We start from the raw sequence: 24818 nt of genomic DNA on the forward strand, positions 1-24818 counted from the left end.
GCATATTATTCTGTTTTAACGTCACACCTGAATCACTGTGATAAATATAATAGTTTTTCTTCGATTGTATATTTAACAAAGCTGAGATTTAGGCCCAATAACAGTGGGTTAAGTGCCTGATTCAGGGACAGAACGACAGAATTTTACCTTGTCAGCTCTGGGATTCGATCTTGCAACCTTTCGGTTACTAGTCCGACGCTCTAACCACTAGGCTACCTGCCGCAATGAATAGCATCCTCACATAGGTGTTAGTTTTGTCCAGGTGAGAAAGGGCAGTGTGGAGTGCGATTGAGATTGCGTCAGCTGTAGATCTGTTGGAGCGGTATGCGAATTGGAGTGGGTCTAGGGTTTCCGGGAAGATGCTGTTGATGTGAGCCATGACCAGCCTTTCAAAGCACTTCATGGCAACCGATGTGAATGCCACAGGGCCGTAATCATTTAGGCAAGTTACCTTCATTTTCGTGGGCACAGGGACTATAGTGTTCTGCTTGAAACATGTTGGTATTACAGACTCGTTCAGGGAGAGGTTGAAAATGTCTGTGAAGACACTTGACAGTTGGTCTGCGCATGCTTTGAGTACATGTCCTGGTAATCCGTCTGGCCCAGCAGCTTTGTGAATGTTGACCTGTTTAAAGGTTTTGTTCACATCGGCTACTGAGAGCGTTATCACACAGTCGTCCAGAACAGCTGATGCTTTCATGCAAGCTTCAGTGTTGCTTGCCTCGAAGCGAGCACAAATGGCATTTAGCTCGACTGGTAGGCTCGCGTCACTGGGCAGCTTGCGACTGGGTTTCCCTTTGTAGTCCTTAATAGTTTTCAAGCCCTGCCACAGCCGACGAGCATACAATCAGAAATCCGTATTTTTGCGGCGATTTTTTTATTTATTATTATTATTATATTTTTTTATATTTATACATTTTTATACCTTTTTATTTAACTAGGCAAGTCAGTTAAGAACACATTCTTATTCCGATTGTAGTAGGATTCAATCTTAATCCTGTATTGACACTTGACTTGTTTGATGGTTCGTCTGAGGGCATAGCGGGATTCCTTATAAGCGTCTGGATTAATCTCCCACTCCTTGAAAGCGGCAGCTCTAGCCTTTAGCTCAATGCGGATGTTGCCTGTAATCCATGGCTTCTGGTTCGGATATGTACGTAAAGTCACTATGGGAACGACGTCGTCGATGCACTTATTGATGAAGCCGATGACTGAGATGGTGTACTCCTCAATGCCATTGGATGAATCCCGGAACATATTCCAGTCTGTGCTAGCAAAACAGTCCTGTAGTGTAGCATCCGCGTCATCTGACCACTTCCGTATTGTGCGAGTCACTGGTCACTGGTACACCCGCTTTAGATGTTGCTTGTAAGCAGGAATCAGGAGGATAGAATTATGGTAAGATTTGCCAAATGAAGTGCGGGGGAGAGCTTTGTATGAATCTCTGTGTGTGGAGTAAAGGTGGTCTAGGATTTTTTTCCCTCTGGTTGCACATATTTGCCAAAGTTTGCCTGCATTAAAGTCCCCGGCCACTAGTAGCACCGCTTCTGTGTGAGCATTTTCTTCTTTGCTTACGACCTTATAGAGTTGGTTGAGAGCGGTCTTATTGCCAGCTTCGTTCTGTGGTGGTAAATAGACGGCTACGAATAATATAGATGAGAACTCTCTTGGTAGATAGTGTGGTCTACAGCTTATCATAAGGTACTTCTTTAAGACTTCTTTAATATTAGACATCGCGCACCAGCTGTTATTGACAAATAGACACACACCCCCACCCCTCGTCTTACCAGAGGTAGCATCTCTGTTCTGCAGGTGCATGGAAAATCCAGCCAGCTCTATATTATCCGTATCGTCGTTCAGTCACGTCACGTAAAACATAAGATGTTACAGTTTTTGATGTCCCGTTGGTAGGATAATCTTAATCGTAGGTCATCAATTTTATTTTCCAATGATTGCACGTTAGCAAGAAGAACGGATGACAGTGGGGGTTTACTCGCTCGCCTACGGACTCTCAGAAGGAGGCAAGAATCTGGGCCTGTTCCAGTGAAAGCAGGATATCCTTCTCGTCGGACTCGTTAAAGGAAAAAGTTTCTTCCAGTCCGCGGTGAGTAATCACTGTTCTCATGCCCAGAAGTTATTTTCGGTCAGAAGGGACAGTAGCACCAACATTATGTACACAATAAGTAAAAACAATAAGTTACACAAACCCCAAAAAACTATCATAACAGCCCATTTGGTTGGGAGAATGTAAAACGTCAACCATGTTCTTCGACGCCATCTTTGGTTCACTCCAAAGTAAATCAGAATAAAGCAGCAAACTGTCCCTTACAGCAATAATACCTGAAACAAGCTCTAAAAATACAGTCACTTTTTGAATATTTACTGAATTTTCACTGCAACCAGTAGCTAGAAAATGTTGAACAGTGTAATGAAGAATCCTCTGATTCTGTCAATGTAATTAAGAACTATACATATGGTTATACCAAGAGTTATTCGAAGAACTGATGTAAAAAGGCCAAAAAAGGGTTCCTTACAGGGACAAAAAAAATATATATAATTGGTACTAACTAGCACAGTCTTTTTTTCTCTTGTACCACAGGAAAAATAATTGTTATGTAATTGGACTCGTTAAGGCTACATTGTATATTTGGCTTCATCAAATACTTAAGGTTGACGGGTATCTACCCTAATGTATAGGGTCGACAAATCTACCAATCATCACGTTTTTTGTGTTCTCCTTGACCTGAGAGTATAGCGTGCAAATGAGATGTGAGTGAACGTGAAGGATGCAGGCAGAAGTGTCCACCATCGCCACATGCAACATGTGCAGTACACTCAACAATAACAAAAAAGATCGAACTCAAGGGTAGCAGGCTGTACTACGGAGGGTAGGGGTAGGGCACCTATATTACTCACAATAGAGCACTATACGTGAACAGTTAAAACATTGTTTCATGTTCCAAGGCAGCAGAAAGAGAATACATCAAACATTAGCGTCAGTAGATATGGTCATCAAAGTTATATGAGACAAGCCTCTTTAAACAAGGCACAATATAGAAGAAGCCTGTTTGAAATCTTGAAAGGAGAAAATAAAAACAGATTTAAGACAGATCACACTGTTTTTGTTGTTGTCATGACTGGTCCCAGATCTGTTCAGATTGTTTTGCCAACTTCTATAGTCATTGTAATGCCAAACATGACAGATCTGGGACCAGGCTATATGTTTCTATATCCTCATTCTCTTTATTGAGTGCTACATTAAATATGAATAAACATGCAACCCAAATGGCCACCTATTCCTTATTGTGTCCACTACTTATGACCAGGGCCCTGTGGGATCTGGTCAAACGTAGTGCAATATATAGGGAATAAAGTGTAATTTGAGAGTTAGCCCAAATTACACTTTATTAATTTTCTGTACACAGTTATTTGTGCACTGAATGCTTGTTTAAAGTAATCATATGGCCTTTCCTGAGGCAGAGGTTACAGGGTTTTATCCTGTGGATTATTAATAAAGGACATAACTGGTTTAGACAAATGGCTATGTAGATCGTGTAAAGACAATGGCTTTGTTCCAAATGGCATCCTTTTCCCAATATAAGGCATTAATTTTGACCACAGTTCTATTGATCCTGGTCAAAAGTAGTGCACTATAAAGGGAACAGGGTGTCACATGTGACACAGGCAATGTAGTGACGCTATAATGTTTATGTTAATGTTGGGCTCTGCTCAAACCTCTAAACAAATACCTGTCAACGGGCATCTGAAGAGGTGTTTATTCAACAACTTTGGTAGTTATTGTACATGAATAATATCTAATAATTATAGAAATGTGTATAGTAGAACATGCAGTACAGTATAATACATGTACAGTATACACATTGTTCAAATATCTTTTATGTAAAAAAATAACTAACACCTCGGTCACACCGACAGCGTCATTGCATTTTGGTACACCAGAAGTACATTCATTTCCAACGTAACGATGCGTTTGCCTTGCAGCCTTACATTGAAGAGGCAGTTGCAGTGCGTTATGTGTGGTGCATACGTTGGATTTATTGAATGTATGCGTCAAAGTGTATGTGTCAAAGTGTATGTGTCAAAGTGTATGTGTCAAAGTGTATGTGTCAAAGTGTATGTGTCAAAGTGTATGTGTCAAAGTGTATGTGTCAAAGTGTATGTGTCAAAGTGTATGTGTCAAAGTGTATGTGTCAAAGTGTATGGGTCAAAGTGTATGGGTCAAAGTGTATGTGTCAAAGTGTATGTGTCAAAGTGTATGTGTCAAAGTGTATGGGTCAAAGTGTATGGGTCAAAGTGTATGTGTCAAAGTGTATGTGTCAAAGTGTATGGGTCAAAGTGTATGGGTCAAAGTGTATGGGTCAAAGTGTATGTGTCAAAGTGTATGTGTCAAAGTGTATGGGTCAAAGTGTATGTGTCAAAGTGTATGTGTCAAAGTGTATGTGTCAAAGTGTATGTGTCAAAGTGTATGGGTCAAAGTGTATGTGTCAAACTGTATGTGTCAAAGTGTATGTGTCAAAGTGTATGTGTCAAAGTGTATGTGTCAAAGTGTATGTGTCAAAGTGTATGTGTCAAAGTGTATGGGTCAAAGTGTATGTGTCAAAGTGTATGTGTCAAAGTGTATGTGTCAAAGTGTATGTGTCAAAGTGTATGGGTCAAAGTGTATGGGTCAAAGTGTATGTGTCAAACTGTATGTGTCAAAGTGTATGTGTCAAAGTGTATGTGTCAAAGTGTATGGGTCAAAGTGTATGTGTCAAAATGTATGTGTCAAAGTGTATGGGTCAAAGTGTATGGGTCAAAGTGTATGTGTCAAAGTGTATGTGTCAAAGTGTATGGGTCAAAGTGTATGGGTCAAAGTGTATGGGTCAAACTGTATGTGTCAAAGTGTATGGGTCAAAGTGTATGGGTCAAAGTGTATGTGTCAAAGTGTATGTGTCAAACTGTATGCGTAGACGGCTTAACAGAAACGGTATCAGAGATTGAATGTTGAACTTTTGTTTGCCACATATCCAGAGGATGCTGCGTACCATTTTGCACAACAACAAAGTAGGTGTGATCGAGGCGTAAGGCACAGTTTTATACAGTATCTACATATGCATATTAAAATATGCCTGTGCATTAAAGACACAGCTCAATAAATATTGTTATTAATTAAAGAACAGTAAATAAATACTTACATCGTTTGCATCCACATTTCTTTATCCTTTTGGGATCTGTGATGTCATCGTGACAAGCTTTGCAGTAAAAAAGTGCCCTAAGAAAACAGCACAGTATTAAATCATCAGCAAGTCCAAGAGTAATTGAACATACAGTAGTTTGATATCAAACTGTATTTGTAGGCTTTCTGTCTCTTCTAACAGAGGCAATTAGGTACATTTTCCTACATTTGCAGTATATTTTATCCTGATGCCTAGTCACCTTACCCCTGTACATATTTACCTCCATCACTCCACTATCCCTGCACATTGGAAATATGGTACTGGAACTGACCCTGTATATACTATACTTACTTACCTCATCGTGTTCTTCTTATTTCTTATTTTTCTATCTCATGTGTTTTTATTCTACCTTGTTATTTTTAGTATTACACTGTTATTGATTACTGCATTGCTGGGTTTAAAGCTTGCAAGAAAAGTATTTCACTGTACTTGTGCATGTGACATTAAAACTTGAAACTCTAAACATTTACATACCTCTTTACTTCTTTGGCATCGCTGGCGATAAAGAATCCCAGGGTTCCTTCCTGCATCTTCACATGGTTCCCAGGGTTGATGAGGGTGCTGTTGTCAATACAAACAAATATACATGGTCGTCAATGAGGAGAATCTTTCTGTTACATTTAACATCCTAATGCACTAATCACAAGGAATGGTACACAAGGTACGCCTTTCGGACAAACACGGGTTGGTGAGGTACTGTAGTTCCTGGGAATCAAGCTAAAAACAAATGCAGGTGTCACTGGTATTATAAAATAGCTGCCATCACCCAATGATAATTAAACAGTTACAAGTAATGATTAGAGAACCTCCACCTATAGAGAATGGAAGGGACAATATGAGAATCCTCAGAGCTAAACCAGTGGCCAAAACAGGTTGTAATGACACCATTTCAACCAGCGTTGTCAGCTGGGAAGATGCTTGTATACTAACTAGCCAGATCACCCCAGAACTGTTTGTGTACAAACAGCACAAACAGATTTGGGGCGATCAGGCCATTTGTATGAACCTGATGGTTCAGTAAACAAGCACTGGCTCTTTAAGAGGAACATACACGCCACATCAATCCTCAGTAATTAGGTTAAGATAGTACATGGCAATGATTTTAGATGGAAAGGAGTCATTGATGTTTCTTTTCCACTGAGACTGTGACAGTAATTTGGCCAAGAACACCAGCCATGCTGTAATAAAAGAAAAGTTAATTGCATAATTCACACCTGCATACACATCAAACAGTAATCTGAAATGGAATGGTGGAAACATCCAACTATAAATATGAATACAAATCTGAATAACAAATGCGACATGGATGAATGTGGGTGTGTTTGAAAGTATTGAAGGTAAAAAATAAAGAATATGGATGTCGGGGGCATACCACTTTCTTTGTCAAACTTTGTAAACTATCTGTGTCAATTAGTGATGAGTACTGTGTATTAAGTTGAAGTTGAAATCCATTACAATAGATCAAAGTCAGGACAGCTGTATTGTCATTGTAGTCTGGATATTGAGGTTTGCATGTAAATATCTGGAAAATGGACATCCTGTACTGTGCTGCACATGACTTGGTTCAACGTTATTTTTACAATACAATTTCTGACAAACATCACATTGTACAATTGGCAATGTACAACACAGTGAACTTTACCTGCTTTCCCTTATATCAGACTTGTACTCGATAGCAATCAGTAGCAGCTTCAGCTTCACATAGCAGAGTCTAGAGAGGAGCATTCAAAATCAGAAATATTTATACACAATCAAAGGGATGAGTAGGAGAGAGACAGACAGACAGACGTAGAGAAAGAAAAGGAGGGAGAGGGATGAGAGAGAGGAAAAAGAAAAAGTTAGAGGGGGAGAGAGAATATACTTGATATTGTAGGGTACTTCAGAAAAGAGGGTCATACTTACTCACAAATGGTCGGGAAGGATAAGCCCACAAAGGCACTAGACAGATACTCAGTGTACATTTCATTGGCTACTCCTTCCAGGTAATACTTCTGCCACGTGTCCTCTTCAATCTGAAACAATAACAGATAAAAAATGGCTTGCAAAGGTACAGTATTTTATCATGAACATATTTCACTCGCATAAAGTGACCATAAAGCAAATAACACTTTAAGAGTGTCTGTACTGTATGGTGTATACTTAAATATAAGACAAGTATTCTGAAAATGCAAATCCAGTCAGACAACGTGTGAACATTACTGTACTAAAGGCTGTGGAAAAGTAGAATAATGTTAGTTCAATATCTCTGGCTCTTCCTGGTCCTTCGAGACGGATTTAAACGGACGACCTAACGTCTTTTTGGCTCTCCCTAACGAGTACCTTGATGAAGGACCTCATGGAGAAGAGGTTGGCCAGCATGGTGGACAGGCCCTGAGCCAGACAGCTCTGTGCTATGAAGCCCAGCTTCAGCTCAGCCAGGCAAATGGCATCGTCACCCTCCTTCCAGTTCCAACTGGGAATGTTCAAAAGGTGGGCCTGGGGACACACAGGAAAGGTGGAGCGAGATTAAGGTTCTAAAATTCTCATACATTTCCTGAATTTTGCAACCCTTCTATACAAGGGAGGTGCAGGAAGAGCCTCAGTAGAGAACTCATGTTCGCCTGCCTCCGCTGGAGTTCAATGACACAGTGTAATAAGTAGCACTCTGAAGGGTTTGTACTGTACACACCTTGTTGTGGTACTGCAACATCTGGGTAATGATTCGGATTTTTGGGTGGTAGTTCTTGATGGATATCACCCTGAAATATTGTTACAAGAAACAACTTAAGACCCATCTAACACATCTAGGACACAGTAGTAGTAACACAGGTTTCTTGCTTAGGGAACTTGAGGTTAGACATTGGTATGTATTATCAATGCATTTCTCCAGAATACATTTTCACGTGCTCTCAAGCATACTGTACTTGCGTAATTTATCAAGGTGATAGAAAATGGAATAACTTTTGTATATCAGAATACATTTCCATATTTCCAATACACAGTTATACAACACAGCTTGGTTAAGTTGTTTCTGTACCTCATGATGTTGGAGGCATCCTCAGCATCAGGGTCTGCACAGTATTTATTAGCTAGGATCAAACAGGCGTCTGCTGACTCTATCTGAGGGCGGGAGATGACAGAAACATAAGACCTGACTCTATACAGACACTGGTCAAAAGTCGTGCACTACTGTACGTAGGGGAATAGGGTGGCATTTGGGAGGCAGATAGACTTAGGACATTAGACTGATGCCAACCACCCAGGTGCTCCATCTGTAGAGACACTAGAAATCATAACTGCATTCACTCAGAGCTATGAACAGCATTGTACGTCACCGTGCGTTAATTTCTAACTTCAGTCAAAGTATATTTACCCTTTATAGATATCAATAGCTGTGTCCGAATACCCATACTAAATAGTTGGCATTGTGGGTTTTACGAAAATATAAAATGTTATACTATGTGAAATTCCCAAAATGTTGTATGCTTTAAATGCCAGGATGTCATACTCATGTTGGCTTTTCAACTAGTAAAATTCACTGCACACTATTGAGGAAGAGATTAGTCTTTCGAGACCCACGTGTGTTTGACAACAGCTGATAATCAGATATGGTTTCACGCTGTACCCAAAATGAGTGAATGACGGTAATAATATGCATTCTCAGTATGGATGAGCCTAGGATGCTGATATTTGTTGCTTACTGCATTCGATTTTACTAGAAACAGACCTTCTAATGTAGTAATATTTGTTAATATTATGCCGTTTTAGTGTGTAGTAAGCAGCACAGATTTCAGGCACAGCCAATAACTTACCTGGCTGCTAAATTATGTCTCAATGAATGTTTGACAGTAAAAAATACAATATACACAATACCGTTCAAAGGTTTGGGGTCACTTAGAAAAGTCCAGGTTTTTTAAAGAAAAGCAACATTTTTTGTCCATTAAACATCAACATAACATCAAACATAACATCAAATTGGTCAGAAATACAGTGTAAACATTGTTAATGTTGTAAATGACTTTTGTAGCTGGAAACAACTGATTTCTTTATGGAATATCTACATAGGCGTACAGAGGCCCATTATCAGCAACCATCAATCCTGTGTTCCAATGGCACATTATACTAGCTAATCCAAGTTAATCATTTTAAAAAGCTAATTGATGATTACAAAAACCTTTTGAAATACAATGCTGTGTACTACTCCCTTCACAGAACAGAGAAAACTGGCTCTAACCAGAATAGAAAGAGGAGTGGGAGGCCCCGGTGCACAACTGAGCAAGAGGACAAGTACATTAGAGTGTCTAGTTTGAGAAACAAGGTCCTCAAATGGCAGCTTCATTAAATAATACCCGCAAAACACCAGTCTCAACGTCAACAGCCGTTAGGGAGGAGGTCAGAGACCTGTCCAGGTGGTGACAAAATAACAACCTATCCCTCGAAGTAAGCAAGACTGAGGAGATGATTGTGGACTACAGGAAAAGGAGGACCGAGCACACCACATTCTCATCGACGGGGCTGTTGTGGAGCAGGTTGAGAGCTTCAAGTTCCTTGGTGTCCACATTACCAACAAACTAGAATGGTCCAAACACACCAAGACGGTCGTGAAGAGGGCACGACAAAGCCTATTCCCCATCAGGAAACTAAAAAGATTTGGCATGGTTCCTGAGATCCTCAAACGGTTTTAAAGCTGCAACATCGAGAGCATCTGGTTGCTGGTTGCTTCACTGCCTGCTACGGCAATTGATCGGCCTCCGACTGCAAGGCACTATAGAGGGTAGTGCATACGGCCCAGTATATTACTGGGGCTAAACTGCCTGTCATCCAGGACCTCTACACCAGGCGGTGTCAGAGGAAGGCCCTAAAAATTGTCATAGACTGTTCTCTCTACTACCGCATGGCAAGCGGTACCGGAGTCAGGGACAAAAAGGCATCTCAAAAAGTTTTACCCCCAAGCCATAAGACTCCTGAACAGGTAACCAAATGGTTACCCAGACTATTTGCATTGTGTGTCCCCTCAACCCCTCTTTTACGCTGCTGCTATTCTCTGTTAATCTTATATGCATAGTCACTTTAGTCGTACATACTACCTCAATTGGCCCGACCAACCAGTGTTCCCACAAATTGGCTAACCGGGGCTATCTGCATTGTGTCCCACCACCCGCCACCTGCCAACCCCTCTTTTACGCTACTGCTATTCTCTGTCCATCATATATGCATAGTCACTTTATCCATATCTACATGTACATACTACCTCAAACAGCCTGACTAACCGGTGTCTGTATATAGCCTTGCTACTGTTATAGCCTCGCTACTGTATATAGCCTTGCTACTGTTATTTTTCACTGTCTATTTACTGTTGTTTTTATTTCTTTACTTACCGATTGTTCACCTAATACCTTTTTTTTGCATTGTTGGTTAGAGCCTGTAAGTAAGCATTTCACGGTATTCGGCGCACATGACAAATATACTTTGATTTGAACAGTGAAAAGGTGACTCCGGGATGCTGGCCTTCTAGGCAGAGTTGCAAAGAAAAAGCCATATCTCAGAGTGGCCAATAAAAATAAACGATTAAGATGGGCAAAAGAACACAGACACCGAACAGAGGAACTCTGCCTAGAAGACCATTTGAGGTGATTTGGGATGAATTGGACGGCAGAGTGAAGAAAAAGCAGCCAACAAGTGCTCAGCACAGAGTTGAAGTCGGAAGTTTACATACACCTTAGCCAAATACATTTAAACTCAGTTTTTCACAATTCCTGACATTTAATCCAAGTAAAAATTCCCTGTCTTAGGTCAGTTAGCATCCCCACTTTAATTTAAGATTGTGAAATGTCAGAATAATAGTAGAGAAAATGATTTATTTCAGCTTTAATTCATTTCATCACATTCCCAGTGGGTCAGAAGTTTACATACACTCAATTAGTATTTGGTAGCATTGCCTTTAATTTTTTTTTACTTGGGTCAAACATTTCAGGTAGCCTTCCACACGCTTCCCACAATAAGTTGGGTGAATTTTGTTCCATTCCTCCTGACAGAGCTGGTGTAACTGAGTCAGGTTTGTAGGCCTCCTTGCTCACACGCTTTTTCAGTTCTGCCCACAAATGTTCTATGAGATTGATGTCAGGGCTTTGTGATGGCCACTCCAATACCTTGACTTTGTTGTCCGTAAGCCATAACTTTGGAAGTATGCTTGGGGTCATTGTCCATTTGGAAGACCCATTTGCGACCAAGCTTTAACTGACTGATGTCTTGAGATGTTGCGTCAATATATCCACATCATTTTCCTACCTCATGATACCATCTGTTTTGTGCAGTGCACCAGTCCCTCCTGCAGCAAAGCACCCCCACAACATGATGCTGCCACCCCCTTGCTTCATGGTTGGGATGGTGTTCTTCGACTTGCAAGCCTCCCCCTTTTTCCTCCAACCATAACGATTGTCATTATGGTCAGACCAGAAGACATTTCTCCAAAAAGTACAATCTTTGTACCCATGTGCAGTTGCAAACCATAGTCTGGCTTTTTTAATGGTGGTTTTGGAGCAGTGGCTTCTTCCTTGCTGAGCGGCCTTTCAGGTTATGTCGATATAGGACTTGTTTTACTGTGGATATAGATACTTTTGCACCTGCTTCCTCCAGCATCTTCACAGGGTCCTTTGCTGTTGTTCTGGGATTGATTTGCACTTTTCGCACCAAAGCACGTTCATCTCTAGGAGACAGACTCCTTCCTGAGCGGTATGACGGCTGCATGGTCCCATGGTGTTTATACGTGTGTACTATTGTTTGTACAGATGAACGTGGTACCTTCAGGCATTTAGAAATTGCTCCCAATGATGAAGTAGACTTGTGGAGGTCTTGGCTGATTTCTTTAGATTTTCCCATGATGTCAAGCAAAGAGGCACTGAGTTTGAAGGTAGGCCTTGAAATACATCCACAGGTAAAGCGCCAATTGACTCAAATGATGTCCACTAGCCTATCAGAAGCTTCTAAAGCCATGACATCATTTTCAGGAATTTTCCAAGCTGTTTAAAGTCACAGTAAAATTATTGTATGTAAACTTCTGACCCACTGGACTTGTGATACAGTGAATTATAAGTGAAATAATCTGCCTGTAAACAATTGTTGGAAAAAGTAGTGGTCCTAACCAAATTGCCAAAACTAGAAATTTGTGGAGTGGTTGAAAAACGAGTTTTAATGACTCCAACCTTAGTGTATGTAAACTTCCGATTTCAACTGTATGTGGGAACTCTTCAAGACTGTTGGAAAAGCATTCCAGGTGAAGCTGGTTGAGAGAATGCCAACAGTGTGCAAAGCTGTCATCAAAGAAAAGGGTGGCTATCAAATATTAAATATATTTGGATTTGTTTAACACTTTTTTGGTTACTACATGATTCTATATTTGTTATTTCATAGTTTTGATGTCTTCACTATTATTCTACAATGTTGAAAATAGTACAAATAAAGAAAAACCCTTGAACGAGTAGGTGTTACAGTATAATTTTAGACCGTCCCCTCGCCCATACCCGGGCGCAAACCAGGGGCCTTCTGCACACATCAACAACTGACACCCACGAAGCATCGTTACCCATTGCTCCACAAAAGCCGCGGCCCTTGCAGAGCAAGGGGAACTACTACTTCAAGGTCTCAGGGCAAGTGACGTCACCGATTGAAACGCTATTTAGCGCGCACCGCTAACTAAGCTAGCCATTTGACATCCGTTACACTCACCCCCCTTTTGACCTTCCTCCTTTTTTTTCCGCAGCAACCAGTAATCCGGGTCAACAGCATCAATGTAACAGTATAACTTTATACCGTCCCCTCGCCCATACCCGGGCGCGAACCAGGGGCCTTCTGCAGACATCAACAACTGACACCCACGAAGCATCGTTACCCATCGCTCCACAAAAGCAGCAGCCCTTGCAGAGCAAGGGGAACTACTACTTCAAGGTCTCAGAGCAAGTGACGTCACCGATTGAAACGCTATTTAGTGCGCACCGCTAACTAGGCTAGCCGTTTCACATCCGTTACATAGGTGTGTCCAAACTTTTTGACAAACCTACTAGGCAGAGTTCCTCTGTCTGTGTTCTTTGCTCATCTTCATTTTTTATTTTTATTGGCCACTCTGAGATATGGCTTTTTCTTTGCAACTCTGCCTAGAAGGCCAGCATCCCGGAGACGCCTCTTCACTGTTGACGTTGAGACGGGTGCTTTGCGGGCCATTTGAGGACTTGTGAGGAATGTATTTGTCCTCTTGCTCAGTTGTGCACCGGGGCCTCCCACTCCTCTTTCTATTCTTGTTAGAGCCAGTTTGCGCTGTTCTGTGAAAGGAGTAGTACACAGCGTTGTACAAGATTTTCAGTTTCTTTGCAACTTCTCGCATGGAATAGCCTTCATTTCTCAGAATGAGAATAGGCTGACGAGTTTCAGAAGGAAGTTCATTGTTTCTGGCCATATTGAGCCTGTAATCGAACCCACAAATGCAGATGCTCCAGATACTCAACTTGTCTACAGAAGGCCAGTTTTATTGCTTCTTTAATCAGGACAACAGTTTTCAGCTGTGCTAACGTAACTGCAAAAGGGTTTTCTAATGATCAATTAGCCTTTTAAAATGATAAACTTGGATTAGCTAACACAACGTGCCATTGGAACACAGGAGTGATGGTTGCTGATAATGGGCCTCTGAACACCTATGTAGATATTCCTTTAAAATCAGCTGTTTCCAGCTATAATAGTCGATTACAACATTAACAATGTCTACACTGTATTTCTGATCATTTTGATGTTATTTTAATGGACAAAAAATTTGCTTTCCTTTCAAAAACAAGGACATTTCTACATGACCCCAAACTTTTGAACGGTAGTATATATATATATATATATATATATATATATATATATATATATACACATAAACCCTTGTAAACGCATTATAAAAGGTTACCATATTGTAAAGTGTGACCAAATGTTCTTATACAACAAGGACCGGGAAAACTTATTGAAGAGTTGGACTGTCAAGGCCCTTTTCTCCATTAGTAGCTGAAAGAAATAAGTCAGGTTAATACTCATTAAAACAGGCCAATTACCTTGACTCTGGCCAGGTCATGTGGGTTGAGAACAGATCCCTGGTAGAACTCCACCTGGGTGAAGTGGCGTTTAAACAAGGCTTCCAGCTCAAGATTAGGGGAAATACTGGGACACAAAGTAGAGTTTGTTAATGTTAACCAGGGCCTCCACTTCACCTCAAGATTCGGTTTAGTACTGGGACAGACAGGAGAGCGACCTATGTGTTAATGTTAGGGGGCTGAGTGAGGTCTCGTCTCCTCAGCAAATCAAAGTGCAATTTATTGTGTAGTATTTGAAATGTCATTTATTCTAATGTATTGCTATAAGTAGTATGCTGGTGTACCGGGCAGGCCCAGCGCTACCAACGGTTTCCATGGATCTGGGTGCTTTTTAGGATATAGTCATTGTAGAGTCTGAGTATTCCAAAAAAAGGAAAGGTGGTGGCAGTTCCCGAAAGGTTGTTGGGAGTCATTTTTTTGGGAGCTGCTATCGCCTTTCCTTCTCTGAAACACTCAGTATTGTTATGAGTTTTGGGGCCATTTTTCCAGACCCAGATTAAACATAGTCGTGGAATTAAACACACTTTCAATTTCCCATTGAGTATGGTTTTTAGTCCAGGACTAGGCTTAATCTGGGTCCTGGAAACTGGCCTGTAAAGTGTAAGGAAAAAACATGGTACACTTACTTATGGAGAAAAACAATTTCTACATTGACATCATCCCTGTCCTTGTGTAGGAAGTCTTTAAGGAAGTTGGATACACTTTCAAGTGTTATATGACCACAGACCACGATGTGCCTATAGGAAATAAGATCCAGGAATAGTCATAAGATTTAAGCTATGGTTTGCTAAAAGCTGCAGCCAAAATGAAGACGCTGATAAACTACTGATAGATGTCAGTGTCACATTCCTTCTTGATTCTGAAAATAAAATGAAATTATAAGTTGGATCTGACAAAAAAGTTTTGTCCACACCACAGTATAGTCAATAAAAAAGGACCTCAAAAATGTGGTTTCTGTGTAGAAAATGAACACTGTCAGCCCATTGTTAACTTCCCCCAAAAATACATAATTCTCCCTGGTTTGTACATGTTCTGTGATGAACAGGAGTCCATTTTTTATGTGAACAGGTGTCAGTAAGAGCTCTTTAGTCCTATGTGGTGCCTGAAAGACAGGAGAGATCACAGAGCTGAGCATGTTCTGGATTCCCAGTAACAGATTAAAAAGGATGAGTGTCCTTTGTTGGCGATTATGATGTGATTACTACATTGTACAATCCAGGAAAGAGCTTATCTTTAGCTAGAGACATCTTGCCTCCACGTGAGGGAAGTTTTCCGACAGACTGTATCCCTGCTACAGGATAGTACATGCAGGATTGTGAGATAACGCTTCATCGTCAGATGAACTCAGGATGGGTTTAAGAAGGGCATTTTCCAAACCAATTGGTTTGGAAAACATACTGACAACATATTGACAACTCACATACTGTACATTGTTTTGAAATACCTCTTTAATATTGTATCTTATTAGAGTTTGGGACTGCATATAGCCTAGCGGTTGGGAGTGTTGGGCCAGAAACTGGAAGGTCATTGGTTCAATTCCCTAAGTCGACTAGGTGAAAAATCCCTTGAGCAAGGCACTTAACCCTAATTGCTCCAGGGAAAACCCACTCTGTGGAAGTTGGATATGCAAAAAATGAATTTCCAATTCGTACGTGTGAAATAATTATTATTACATTTGTTAATTATTGTATCATATTTACTTTATATTATTATTTTTAATTTTTTTACAGAGATGCTATATTTATATTTGTAGATGGAAAAGGTATTAAAATGCATTGACAGTAAAACTGAGACATAATGATATGAATCACTTGAAACAGAAATACAGATACATCAGCATGCAGAAGGAAAGAGGGAATAAATGGCCAAAACACAGTTATAGAGACTGGACTAAATCCAAGTAAAAAAATTCAACAGAACAAAGTAAACAAAACAAAATTCTAAAAGCGAGCCAAGAGAAATCAAAGTTTGTTCAGAGGGTGGAAGCAGGATTTAGGGCAGAATCCTATTGTACCTTAAGAAACATGTTTTTAACTTGAATTTCAGTGTGATCCATGCATTGATTATGTGTTTGGGCCTTAGGGTGTAGGTCTGACTGAAGATTAAGGCCAGGAATGTAGCAGGGCTTGGAAAAATAAAATGAACTGGTGGTACCAGACAAAAAATACATAATCCAGAAGAGACAAAACAGGAAATGAAAGGCTAAATATAAAAGGCTAAAAGATAACTAACTAAAAGCATGCAAGGAACATGCAAGATCATGTGTGGACGAAGCAGATGTAAAAGGTAACCGCATTTCAAATGATCTGGAAGATAATTATATTTAAAATAGCTGATTATTTAACTGCAGGTAATCCCTTAATGTAGTTTCTCAGGACACTCTTTTGCTATTGTGCAGAATTTTCTATGACATCATCTCTGTCACCAAGATATAAGACATAATGTTCAAAATGTATTTTTAAATACTGTAAAGGTACTACAGCTATAGCTGCAATCAGTCTTGACTGTAAAAAAGATAATAAAAACAAAAACTACTTTGTGGTGGGTGGCAAGATGCATATGATTGGCAAACACAAAACACAGGCACAAACATGTAAGTGTTCTAGTAAATAAGCAAGTAAAACACTCAAGCATACAGTATAGCAAATAATACATTTGACACATCACAAAAAAACATGTATTCATTATAAGAAGCAATGACAGCTAGCACACAAATACCAGTACAAAGCAATAGCGTAAGCTTTCATGGCCAAGCTCTCCAGTCACCAGTATGACTTTTTTCCCCAAAATGTATAAAAGTATTAATATCAATCATTTCTGGATAATTACTGGTACCCCACTTTAGGAGAGGGGGACTTGAGTATTCACACCAAAACCACACTTTTTAGAATCATTTTTGTTTTGTATATTTGTTTGACTTACTTTCTGCCTCGTGTTGAGTTATAACTCCCTCCGTATTTCTTCCGATTAAGGATGAGAGCAGCAATTTCTGGCACGTAGCGAGCAAACATGGCCTACATGCATGGAACAGAAAAAAGAAAAGGGCATGCAGAGGATGGTTCTACTGCGGCAGAGGCAGTAGAGCCTCCCAGTAATACTTACTTTCTCCCATTAACCGCACTATAGGAACCACCATATTTCTTGCGGTTTCCTATTAACTCTATGATTTCAGGGACGTAGCTCGCAAACATGGCCTAAGGAGAAGATAGGAGACAGAAGAAAATACTAAAAAAAAGATACGCAAAAGAGAGAGCTGTGCGTCTATTTTTGCTTAAAAGATATCCGTAAAATTATTTATTTTATAGAAAAATTAAGAGAGAAACAAAAAGTGGATAGAAAATGTAAAAAAAAAAAAAAGTATTGTTCTGGATAAGGTAGGTTACACACTGAGTGCACAAAATATTATGAACACCTGCTTTTTCCATGATAGACTGACCAGGTGAATCCAGGTGAAAGCTATGATCCCTTATTGATGTCATGTGTTAAATCCACTTCAATCAGTGTAGATGAAGAGGAGGAAACAGGTTAAAGATGGATTTATAAGCCTTGAGACAATTAAAACATGTATTGTGTATGTGTGCCATTCTAAGGGTGAATGGGCAAAATAAAAATTGTAAGTGCCTTTGAACGGGGTATTATGTGGTAGTATGTACCAGGCCCACTGGTTTGTGTCAAGAACTGCAACGCTGCTGGGTTTTTCACACATAACATTTTCCCATGTGTATCAAGAAAGTTACACCACCGAAAGGACATCCAGGCAACTTGACACAACTAATGGGAAGCATTGGAGTGAACATGGGCCAGCATCCCAACCTGGTGTCAGAGCATTTTGTATTATTCTGTATAATAGTATGATATGTTACGTTTCATATGGTATGTATTAATTTGTGGATGTCCGTCACCCAATTCGTCTGATATAATTTCCAAAATATATGATATGTTACAAATTCTAGCTAGGTGGCTAATGTTAGGTAGCTGGCTAACGTTAGCTAGGCTAGGGGTTATGGTTTTGGGTTAAGGTTAGGTAGTTAGCTAAAACGGTTAAGGTTAGGTTTAAGGGAAGGGTTTGCTAACATGCAAAGTAGATAACAAGTAGTATGTAGTTGAAAAGTTGCTAATTAGCTAAAATGCTAAGGTTTTCCATGATGAGATTTGAACTCACAACCTACTTTCATTTTTGCCTTAAGAAACCATCTGTTTTACGTAACCATATGTCTCAGATTTACATTTACTATGTTACATCTAGTCTATGAGACCAGGCTGAGCATCCCTGTGGAACACTTTGGACACCTTGTAGAGCCCATTCCCCGACAAATTGAGGCTATTCTGAGGGCAAAGGGGGGTGCAACTCAATATTAGGAAGGCGTTCTTAGTGTTTTGTACACTCAGACAAAGTTAGATTACTACACTACAGTAAAAGTTATAACACAATCTGAAATTATGTAAAGGTTATCATATTCAGATTTGAGAAAAAAAAGGTATGATAAGCAACGAAGAAGAAAAAAATGACAGGAAATATTTAACTTAACCAGCTTTTACGGATATTTATTTAGGAAAAAAGCAGGAAAAAATTACAGTTGACTATATCTGTATGTCAAGCTGTGATTGAAAAGAAAACGTTTAAAATAATAAAAAGGAAGAAAAAAACCTTATATGCCATGTTTTGTCCAACAAACACTTATGCCAGGTTGATTTGAATAGTACAACCCAATGTAACATAGCTGCAAATTGGATCAATTCATTAAATTGCTGAAAAATTACCTGAATTATGTCAATCCTATAGATTTGAAGCCTTGTGCATACTTACATTTGACTTGACAGTATATACAACTTATATATAACTTATATATTGTATACATTTATATAAACTATATAACTTACATGAACGTATATAAACCTGGGTAGGAGAGTGACGCGTCATATTGTTAATGTCACTCTGAAAATACTCAGGTACAATGTCCAGAGATAAAGGATAATAGAGGACTTTCAGCAACCCTTGAACCTCCGAACTATTGTAGTAGTACTGTACTAATGTACACACTAAGCCTTCTTCCATTGTTACCCCAAATACAAATGATCAAGTCAAATTAACATATTAAAAGTTCAATGGTTTTGGTTGCATATCATGCTAACTGACTGTTGTGTATCAATGGGTGTTACTGGCATACACTGTTGTGCCATGTTAATCATCAAGCTGGTCTATAGATCACTCCTTTCACTGTGTTTGTTGGAATTTGGGGAAGGGGAAGCTCAAGGATTGGGTCACCTGAAACCGCACATTACTTTAGTTAACGTTGCGAACCATTAGAAAACAAATCTTACTCGGTTTGAAAAATATAGAAATGCAATAAAACTATATAATAATAATAAATATACATGTATATACCTTCAGTACAATTATTATATAATAAATATTATAGGCGTATAATACTTACAAATAATAATACATTTGACAATTAACTGCCATGGGTAACAAACTGCCACAAAAAACAACTACAAGACAACAATGGAGCTTTGATTTTAACAGGCATTGAAGTGCAAAGACTTTCCAGCTGTTGGTAGCAGCAACAGGGACATGAATCATGATGATTGCAGGTGTGATCGTATGGATGAAGGACGGAAGCAGGTTAGGAGTAAATTAAATAAGAGAGGGATTTTTACCAAACCACCAAGGATGAAGAAGACCATGAAAAGTCGTCCCAGGGTGGTTTTTGCATACACGTCTCCATAGCCCACAGTGGACATAGTAACCATGAGTAAGTAGACACATTCCCAGTAGGAAAGTGCTTGGGAATTTTGGAAGTTTTCCCAAGGATCCCCTGAGTTTTCCACCTAGAACAGAGGTCACAATAACGGATATTGACAGAGAGGAACATGAAGAGCATTGTATTACAACTTACTGACTTGCTTACATACTTACTCAATGGCCGTCTCCGAATACCCATACTTGTATTCTAAAGAGTAGGCATTTTGGGTAAGTGAAAAAAGTTTTATAGTATGTGAAATGTAGAAAATTTAGTATGGTTTAAATGCCAGGATATCATACTCATTTCAGTTTTTCATTTAGTAAATTTGTTGCATACTTTTGAGGAATAGAATCGTCCACATGTGTCTGACAACAGCTGACAATCAGCTGAGGGTACGTGCTGTAGCAACATGAACAAATGTCAGGAATCAATGCAATTTGCGCATTAGATGCCGCATTCTCAGTAGGATGAGCCTAGTATGCTGATATTTGTTTGAAAACTGCATTCGTTTTTACTTAACAATACATTCCAAATAGTATGTAGTAGTATGTAGATTAGTACACAGTATGCAGTTTTAGTAAGTAGTAACCAAGACAGATTTTGGACACTGCCACTTCATTATTTACTTTATTGTTTACTTACGGACTTATTCACTTAGTCACACCATATCAATTATTTACTGTTCTCAGAACCGTAATAAACTTTTACATTTTCAGAAGCAATTACCATGCCACCATTTAGTGGTCCTGCTCATTTAAAAACAGACCTGAAAATATTCCACAGTTATATCATCCATCAAGTGAGGAATACTTGTAGGGGCTAGGTTGTACAATGCTTTACTTAACATTATGTCCACCTATCTGTTGTCATGACGTTGGCCTGTGGGTAAGGTTTATGACCCACCCATAAATACCTTTCTCCCTTCCCTCTCTCTTGACTCTACAGAGAGACTCTTGAAAAGCCTTTGTTAAACAGAGATTCTGGGAACATCAGAAGGTGAGTGGAAATGAACCATATTTTGGTAATCCAACCAAGTGAACATATGCATTGGTACTTAATTAATATGATGTCAGTTCGGTTGTCATCTGAGACATTCTCATCAATGATAGGATGACAAACGGTACAGTGGAAAGTCTACACATTGTAGTTATCAGATTCACATGGAATTGTTGTGCAATTTAAATGTTTGAATATGAAATTATTTGGGAGGGGATGAAATGTGATCGTAGCTTCTAAAATGTGAGAACTGGGTTTTCATGAGTGAATTAGACCCGACTCAGTGGCCCACCCACGTGAAGAGACATTGGTTATAAACTATGAAACACGCCCTCCTCTCCCTTCCTATATAAAGCGTTGACGACAATATAACTTGCTGTTCCAAGTACATTAGGATGACATGCCGATGACAGAAGGGTTCAGATAATAACTACAGAACTAAGCCAACCTCAGCGTGAGCTTTGGTTGTGAATCGTATGAACTTTGAACTCTTATTCGCTAAAGAAGTGATACCTCCTAGCCGTTGAGTTAGCAGTGGCCGCTGTAAACCGGGCTAGAAGAGGACAAAAGGACAAAGGACTCTGTTGGGCAACACGGCCTTCCATCTACCACCAACCTATTGAAGAGTAGCTCAGAGTAAATATTAATTGCATTTTCCTTTTCCAAATGGGCGGTATTTTAGAATGCATAAGATCCTGTATTTACGAGCGACATCGCTTCTCCCTTTGTTCTTCAGTCTTCCCGCTCTTTCACCTAAACCCAACCCCCCTTTTTCTTTGTGTAACCAGCTGTCATATCTGTTCTGTCCGCCAGGGACGTTTTCCTTTATGACATCATTTGTAATCAAGGTACGATCCATTCTGTGTATACGTAATTCTGTGTGATTAGTTAGGTATTTAGTAAATAAATAATTACACCCAATTTTGTATTGCTGATTCAACTCGTTAGCCAGGGTTCGTGAAGATAACCAAGAACTTACAACTTTCAGATGAGACTGAAATAAGGTGACGATTAATATTGACTGCTATTGATGTAAAATATTACTAGGTCTTTAAGAGTTTATTCGGAAGATAACTGCTCTATAAATATTATTTTGTGGTCCCCCGACTTTCTAGTTAATTACATTTACATGATTAGCTCAATCAGGTAATATTAATTACAGAGAAAGGATTATATAAAATAGCATGTCATATCACTTAATCCGGCATAGCCAAAGACACGACACTGTTATATGTGTCAGAGACTGAGTATTTACCATAATACAGTACTTAGTCCTTCTGTTTTGCCTTTATGGCTTTCTGTGACTTACCAGATGTATGAAGCCTGCCGCTGTTAGCCATGTACTTATGAAGATTGAACATAAGTTCACCAGTTTTATGGAATTGCTATTGAAAACAAGAGAGCCAGACAATATCAATTAACAATGCTAGTGTTCAACAAAAAAAGACCTGCCTTGTGTGAGTTCAAAAGAAGAACACCAGTAAAGGATGCCCTTTTGATAACATAATGAATAATTGGTAACACTAACTTGAACTATTATGTCAAAACAGTGCCAAAACATTACATATCACAAAGCAGTAATTGCTGTATAAGTGCCTAATGGTGATTTTGTCTGAAAAACATCCTTTGGGATAATGGATGATAACTGGTAACAGTCTGAGCTGCTCAGCCTACAATATTATGTACAGTGCCTTGCGAAAGTATTCGGCCCCCTTGAACTTTGCGACCTTTTGCCACATTTCAGGCTTCAAACATAAAGATATAAAACATAAAGATATATGAAGTGGGACACAATCATGAAGTGGAACAACATTTATTGGATATTTCAAACTTTTTTAACAAATCAAAAACTGAAAAATTGGGCATGCAAAATTATTCAGCCTCTTTACTTTCAGTGCAGCAAACTCTCTCCAGAAGTTCAGTGAAGATCTCTGAATGATCCAATGTTGACCTAAATGACTAATGATGATAAATACAATCCACCTGTGTGTAATCAAGTCTCCGTATAAATGCACCTGCACTGTAATAGTCTCAGAGGTCTGTTAAAAGCGCAGAGAGCATCATGAAGAACAAGGAACACACCAGGCAGGTCCGAGATACTGTTGTGAAGAAGTTTAAAGCCGGATTTGGATACAAAAATATTTCCCAAGCTTTAAACACCCCAAGGAGCACTGTGCAAGCGATAATATTGAAATGGAAGGAGTATCAGACCACTGCAAATCTACCAAGACCTGGCCGTCCCTCTAAACTTTCAGCTCATACAAGGAGAAGACTGATCAGAGATGCAGCCAAGAGGCCCATGATCACTCTGGATGAACTGCAGAGATCTACAGCTGAGGTGGGAGACTCTGTCCATAGGACAACAATCAGTCGTATATTGCACAAATCTGGCCTTTATGGAAGACTGGCAAGAAGAAAGCCATTTCTTAAAGATATCCATAAAAAGTGTCGGTTAAAGTTTGCCACAAGCCACCTGGGAGACACACCAAACGTGGAAGAAGGTGCTCTGGTCAGATGAAACCAAAATTGAACTTTTTGGCAACAATGCAAAACGTTATGTTTGGCGTAAAAGCAACACACCATCCCCACTGTCAAACATGGTGGTGGCAGCATCATGGTTTGGTCCTGCTTTTCTTCAGCAGGGACAGGGAAGATGGTTAAAATTGATGGGAAGATGGATGGAGCCAAATACAGGACCATTCTGGAAGAAAACCTGATGGAGTCTGCAAAAGACCTGAGACTGGGACGGAGATTTGTCTTCCAACAAGACAATGATCCAAAACATAAAGCAAAATCTACAAAGGAATGGTTCAAAAATAAACATATCCAGGTGTTAGAATGGCCAAGTCAAAGTCCAGACCGGAATCCAATCAAGAATGTGTGGAAAGAACTGAAAACTGCTGTTCACAAATGCTCTCCATCCAACCTCACTGAGCTCGAGCTGTTTTGCAAGGAGGAATGGGAAAAAATTTCAGTCTCTCGATGTGCAAAACTGATAGAGACATACCCCAAGCGACTTACAGCTGTAATCGCAGCAACAGGTGGCGCTACAAAGTATTAACTTAAGGGGGCTGAATAATTTTGCACGCCCAATTTTTCAGTTTTTGATTTGTTAAAAAAGTTTGAAATATCCAATAAATGTTGTTCCACTTCATGATTGTGTCCCACTTGTTGTTGATTCTTCACAAAAAAATACAGTTTTATATCTTTATGTTTGAAGCCTGAAATGTGGCAAAAGGTCGCAAAGTTCAAGGGGGCCGAATACTTTCGCAAGGCACTGTAACGGCAACAAACCGAAAACTTGGTAAAAATGTTTTTGGGAATAATATTTCAAAATCCTAAATGTTAAACTAATGACAAACTTGCTTTCATTGCCGTTAACTTTTCAATACAGAATCAACTGTGAATAGAAATGTTCCTAAGGTATATACGGGTATCTGCCAAAATAAAGGAAACACCAACATAAAGTGTGTTAATAAGGCATTGGGCCCCTTGAACCAGAACAGCTTCAATGCACCTTGGCATAGATTATACAAATATCTGGAACTCTATTGTTGGGATGCAACACCATACAGTACTTCCATGAGAAATTCCATCATTTGGTGTTTTGGTGATAGAAAACGCCATCTCAGGCACCACTCCTGAATCTCCCATAAGTGTTCAATTGGGTTGAGATCTGGTGACTGAGACAGCCATGGCATATGGTTTACATCGTTTTCAGGCTCATCAAACCATTCAGT

At 39.5% G+C, this 24818-nt stretch overlaps 1 protein-coding gene across 9 annotated transcripts in view; it reads right to left on the reverse strand.

Moving 5' to 3' along the window:
* LOC100301649 (calcium-activated potassium channel subunit alpha-1) overlaps window positions 1-24818 on the reverse strand; it is a 208472-nt gene that overhangs the window by 47803 nt on the left and 135851 nt on the right. For 5 of the 9 annotated variants that reach the window (XM_021581123.2, XM_021581121.2, XM_021581125.2 and 2 more), the window contains exons 7-19: window positions 22388-22463; window positions 19997-20167; window positions 17438-17529; window positions 14962-15072; window positions 14297-14402; window positions 8254-8336; window positions 7906-7975; window positions 7557-7712; window positions 7140-7249; window positions 6880-6948; window positions 5712-5798; window positions 5196-5272; window positions 2917-2925 (exon numbers count right to left, since the gene is read on the reverse strand). In XM_021581123.2, coding sequence (XP_021436798.1) covers window positions 2917-2925; window positions 5196-5272; window positions 5712-5798; window positions 6880-6948; window positions 7140-7249; window positions 7557-7712; window positions 7906-7975; window positions 8254-8336; window positions 14297-14402; window positions 14962-15072; window positions 17438-17529; window positions 19997-20167; window positions 22388-22463 — 1217 coding nt within the window. The remainder of the gene's footprint in view (window positions 1-2916; window positions 2926-5195; window positions 5273-5711; window positions 5799-6879; window positions 6949-7139; window positions 7250-7556; window positions 7713-7905; window positions 7976-8253; window positions 8337-14296; window positions 14403-14961; window positions 15073-17437; window positions 17530-19996; window positions 20168-22387; window positions 22464-24818) is intronic. The other 4 variants (XM_021581131.2, XM_021581136.2, XM_021581142.2 and 1 more) reach the window with 1 other exon arrangement.

This window comes from Oncorhynchus mykiss, chromosome 23, assembly GCF_013265735.2.
Source record: "Oncorhynchus mykiss isolate Arlee chromosome 23, USDA_OmykA_1.1, whole genome shotgun sequence".
In the NCBI taxonomy this organism is placed as follows: Eukaryota; Metazoa; Chordata; class Actinopteri; order Salmoniformes; family Salmonidae; genus Oncorhynchus; species Oncorhynchus mykiss.